The sequence below is a fragment of the Arachis ipaensis genome, chromosome B06 (assembly GCF_000816755.2).
Source record: "Arachis ipaensis cultivar K30076 chromosome B06, Araip1.1, whole genome shotgun sequence".
NCBI lineage: Eukaryota > Viridiplantae > Streptophyta > Magnoliopsida > Fabales > Fabaceae > Arachis > Arachis ipaensis.
The window spans coordinates 121565256-121569556 of NC_029790.2; the positions used below are offsets into that span (position 1 = coordinate 121565256).

The 4301-nt window shown below is 35.4% G+C and overlaps 1 protein-coding gene across 1 annotated transcript in view; it reads right to left on the reverse strand.

Annotated features, from left to right (window-relative positions):
- Positions 342 to 4301, reverse strand: part of LOC107605044 (kelch repeat-containing protein At3g27220) — a 4420-nt gene continuing 460 nt past the window's right edge. Inside the window, exons 2-7 of the mRNA XM_016306784.2 lie at positions 3848 to 4036; positions 3232 to 3461; positions 2806 to 2976; positions 2454 to 2559; positions 2049 to 2255; positions 342 to 1052 (exon numbers count right to left, since the gene is read on the reverse strand). Of these exons, the coding sequence (XP_016162270.1) occupies positions 885 to 1052; positions 2049 to 2255; positions 2454 to 2559; positions 2806 to 2976; positions 3232 to 3461; positions 3848 to 4036 (1071 nt within the window). The 3' untranslated portion in view covers positions 342 to 884. The remainder of the gene's footprint in view (positions 1053 to 2048; positions 2256 to 2453; positions 2560 to 2805; positions 2977 to 3231; positions 3462 to 3847; positions 4037 to 4301) is intronic.

Sequence of the window (4301 nt, forward strand, 5' to 3'; positions counted from 1 at the left end):
TCAGATTTGGTTCCTGTAAAGTGTAATATAGAGAATAAAATATAATGCCTTATTTGTCGATACGAAAAATTAATCGTTATGCTAAAACTATTGATTTCCCTTTTTCATTTTTTTAATCAATGATTCAAATGCTGCCGTTTGCTAAGTATAAACCTAAAGTCCCCTGTCTGCATCATATTACGTTGAACCAAAACGAGGGTCCTACAAAGGGGGGAAAATGGAAGTAAAATAAGACAATTTCCAACCGAGGCCAAATTTGAGCACTGGTCCCTGTTAGAATATAGTGCTGGTCAGGAGAAACTTTTCGGTTGCTACTTATTTATTTATTCATTTTTTTTCCCCAAAATATTACATAAAAAAATAAAATGTGAAGAGATAAAATGGTTTGGATAGCTGGGGTTCTGAAAGGGCTCTGAAAGAGTAAAATTCGTTTCCACTTTAGTCTTTATAAACCCTTCCCTTTCAAGACCCCAACTTGCAAAAGCACTAAATTTTACTGTGCTTATGACAATCAGCCTTTCCTTTGCAAAATGGAAACCATAATAACATGCTATTTCTTGAGTAAATATCTGATGAGGTTCTCTGCATTAACTATTCCATAGGTAAACTTCGAAGGGGATAGAGATTTGTCGTTGGTTCCCGGCTGACAGATACCCGAAAGTTTACGACTAGTGACCTAAAAACTATTCCATAAGTGGGAAGTGGGAACCAATTCTATATATTTTACCAAAAAAGAAGTGGCAAAATCAAAGTTAACAAGTTATCCTATGTACACAAATTTTACTGAACCAATGCCCAAATAGAGCAGTGAAGCAATTGAAAATGGAAAGATAAATAATGTTTGAACCAAAAGATTAGGGGAAGTTTGACATTTCGAAACTCACTTATCTTAAACTTAATTTTGTTCTCCACATATCCCCAACGACCTGTCTTGGCTGCGGATTATCCGGTCCTCTGTCTCGTTGCCCTGATGTGAAGTACAACCATCCATCCCAAAAACCAGTTAATGTGGTTTTGATGCGGTAAGGAAGTTTTCCAATCACTGACCATGTCTGCGGCAGGTAACGCAAAACATAAAATTTCAAATGTCAGAAAGGAATATTAATCAACATCTCAAACAACCATGAATAAACATGTTCCAAAATGACATTCTGTCAGTAACATTAATCCATCTCAACAACCAGCAATATTCTAGCAGATTAAGAATGATTTTTACAGTGAACACAACGGTAACAAATTATTTTTCTTCTGAAGACCACAATAATTTTTAGCTGCCATTAATGGTGATTTTATAAGTTTGGTTTCGAAAGGAATTTGAAGGAAGGAAAGGGCTTCATGTATAAATATTAGTCTCTTTTACAATGTCCACTTAAAAAAGAAAAATCAAATATGTGAATAGAGGACAGAATTCCCATCCAATTTACTAAAAAGCAAAACAAAGAAAGAACACTGTCCAAGTAATGTTATGCTTGAGCTTTAACTTTTAATAATGAACAATGTTACAAACAGAAATTCTTGTATGCTCCTAGAGCATATTCAATGTGTGTTTCAGAAACATTCACAAATCACAACCACTCAATTTCATTTATAATATTTCAAATCCATAAAACCAAGGATGAGTGATTGTGGACACAAATGGAGCATGCAGTGCACCCCCAATAATTTCTTAACTCCAGTACCAAAAAAAAAAAATTTAAAACAGATAAAACAAAGAGAACAAAACTATTCAGCTCCAATACCAAGAGAAAAAGAGTGTCATGATCAACATTAACAAGACTGATAAATGTTTTGCAATGACATTGTTAAAATTTAAAATGGTTTTGTTAATCTTTTTAAGATCTAATATCTGAGATTTGATGAATCATATATGCATTACATTGACTGATTGACATTCTAACAAAATTGACTGGTGGCTTGTGTCAATGGTCGATTCATAAGATGATCATTCACAAAAATACCACAACCAATATATGCAAAGGGGGAGGGGAAGGGGCCTTCAAAAGATAAAGGGAAAAATGACAATGCATTTCTAATGCATGAGAGCATACCAGTGTATCTAAATGAAATTGGAAAACCTCCCCAACCAGGATCATCCTTTTGGTCACCGGGTGCTTTTCAGTTGTACCACCAGTGATGATAATTGAATTATTCACAATCACCCATGCACACTCTATGTGGGAGTCAGGCTTTGGCATAGGTTGCAAAACTTTCCATTTCATTTCGTCATCCAGCATATAAACATCGCCATAGACAACCTGAAACAAAATAAATCTTAAGGCCATAAGACACCATAGAGTCTATATATTATACATGATGAAGGAGTCGCAATCATGCAAAAGATTATTTAGAACACATTACTAGTATTTCAAGTGCCATATCTTCAAAAAAATAAGCCAATTATTACATGCAACAGAGTAATTCATGAATGCTGTTGGTAGCCAAAGAAAACATACTTCATGCCTGCGTGAACACTTGAATATAGGTGAGCCTGGTTTGGGCATAAAGTCACCTTCTTGTCCACCAATCACAAAAAGCTGATCATTTGCCACAATGCAAGCCCTGTACAAATAAGGCAGTGTTAGAACTAAGATGAAAGCCAACCAACCAGTTTAAAGAAAATGTATATGAGATTTAAAAAAGAAAATCATCTTTTCGCAAAAGATTCTTTGGGTTTCAACGACACAGGTTAGCTTTTTAAACATGAATTTTTTTTTTGAAAAAAATAAAACAAAAAAAATCAAGAAATTAAAGATTTTCACAAATTAAACAAGAACAGCGATAAAAGTATCTGGGCAATCTGCTAACCTATGAGGTCCACCACGAGGAATGGGAATTTCAGTTCGCCATTTTTTCTCCAATGCTTTACCATCCTTTACACCTAGGCTCCAATGCTCTAGTGCAGGCGTATGGCGATTCTCCTTGCCTCCGCCCATGACATGTAGTCTTCCCCTCCATAATTGAGTAGCAGGAGCATACCTAGAAATTCCTATGTTAGTATACTATAACTTTTCGTATGACAATTAAATAGTTTAACTTGTTAAAATTCCATCTACCAGAAAAGCTTGATCAATCATTAATGTAGTGGCAGATACCAATTTAACTAGAATTTTTAATTATCAAATAACAAGTCTAGGTTGCATCTCACTGATAAATTGGAAAAATGAATATTTACAGTGCAGTACACAGCACAGTTCACGCATAATTTAATGGTGTACACTGTACATAACATACCTTGGAAAAGGCAATGGTGGCAAACTGCTCCATTGCTTGGTTTTAGTGTCTAAGGCGAATACAAGATTAATAGACCCTCTGCACTGCGGACCATATTGTCCTGAGACCACATATATGTATCTCCCATCAGTTGCAACTCCTAAATGTGAATTAGCCATCTCTTTTGGTGACTCGATCCTATCTACCCATTTGTTACTGATGAAATCATAGACATCAACATGAGAATGCACCTGCAAGAAACATATAAGCACAGAAGATAAATTAAGATCGTTAATAGTCTCAATAAACTGTCAAACCACAACCAGACAATAAAAAACTATCATCTCACTAGCCACATTATATATATGGATCCAAGTACTGTGCTATAAAGTCTCACAATCATAAACAACATGATCTTTAGGATCAAATAGTAAACAATGACAAAAGAAATAAATAAGTTTATCATCACATTAGCTACATTATACATATGAATCCAACTATTGTGCTGTGTGAGGTCTCGTAAAACATAAACAAGATTATTCTTTTAGGGTCAGAGATGCAACATGTGCATCAGCATAGGATCATATCGAATGTATTAAGCATTTGCCAATGAGCCAGAGATCGGCGAAACACTCACGTAGTCGAGATTTCTGTATCCTTGAAGAACATAAAACATGTTCTTAATCTGTACAGCATATCCATCCAGCCGAGGCACCGGTGCCGATGGCATTGCCTCCCAATTCCAATTGGGAGCAGGAATATCTGCAAATGTTGCTGGGAAGAGATCTTGAGAGCCATTCTTTTTTGCAACTTCAGCGTGGCCACCCTATAAAAAGCCCCAACATTATATCCAAAATCAGCAATAAAGTAACAACCAAAGCAAACTCAACAAGATTATCAATCAGAACCCAACAAAATCAGAATTTAAAAGAAAAGTAAAGAATGAAATGAAATTTCCAAAACAATAAAAAAAATTAAAAATAAAAAGGACGAAAGCAAGTGCTAGAACAACGGTTGAGTTGCCTCCAAGGTCACGGGTTCATGGAATCAACCAAAAGCTGCCAACACTACAGATTTTCCCCCTAATAATT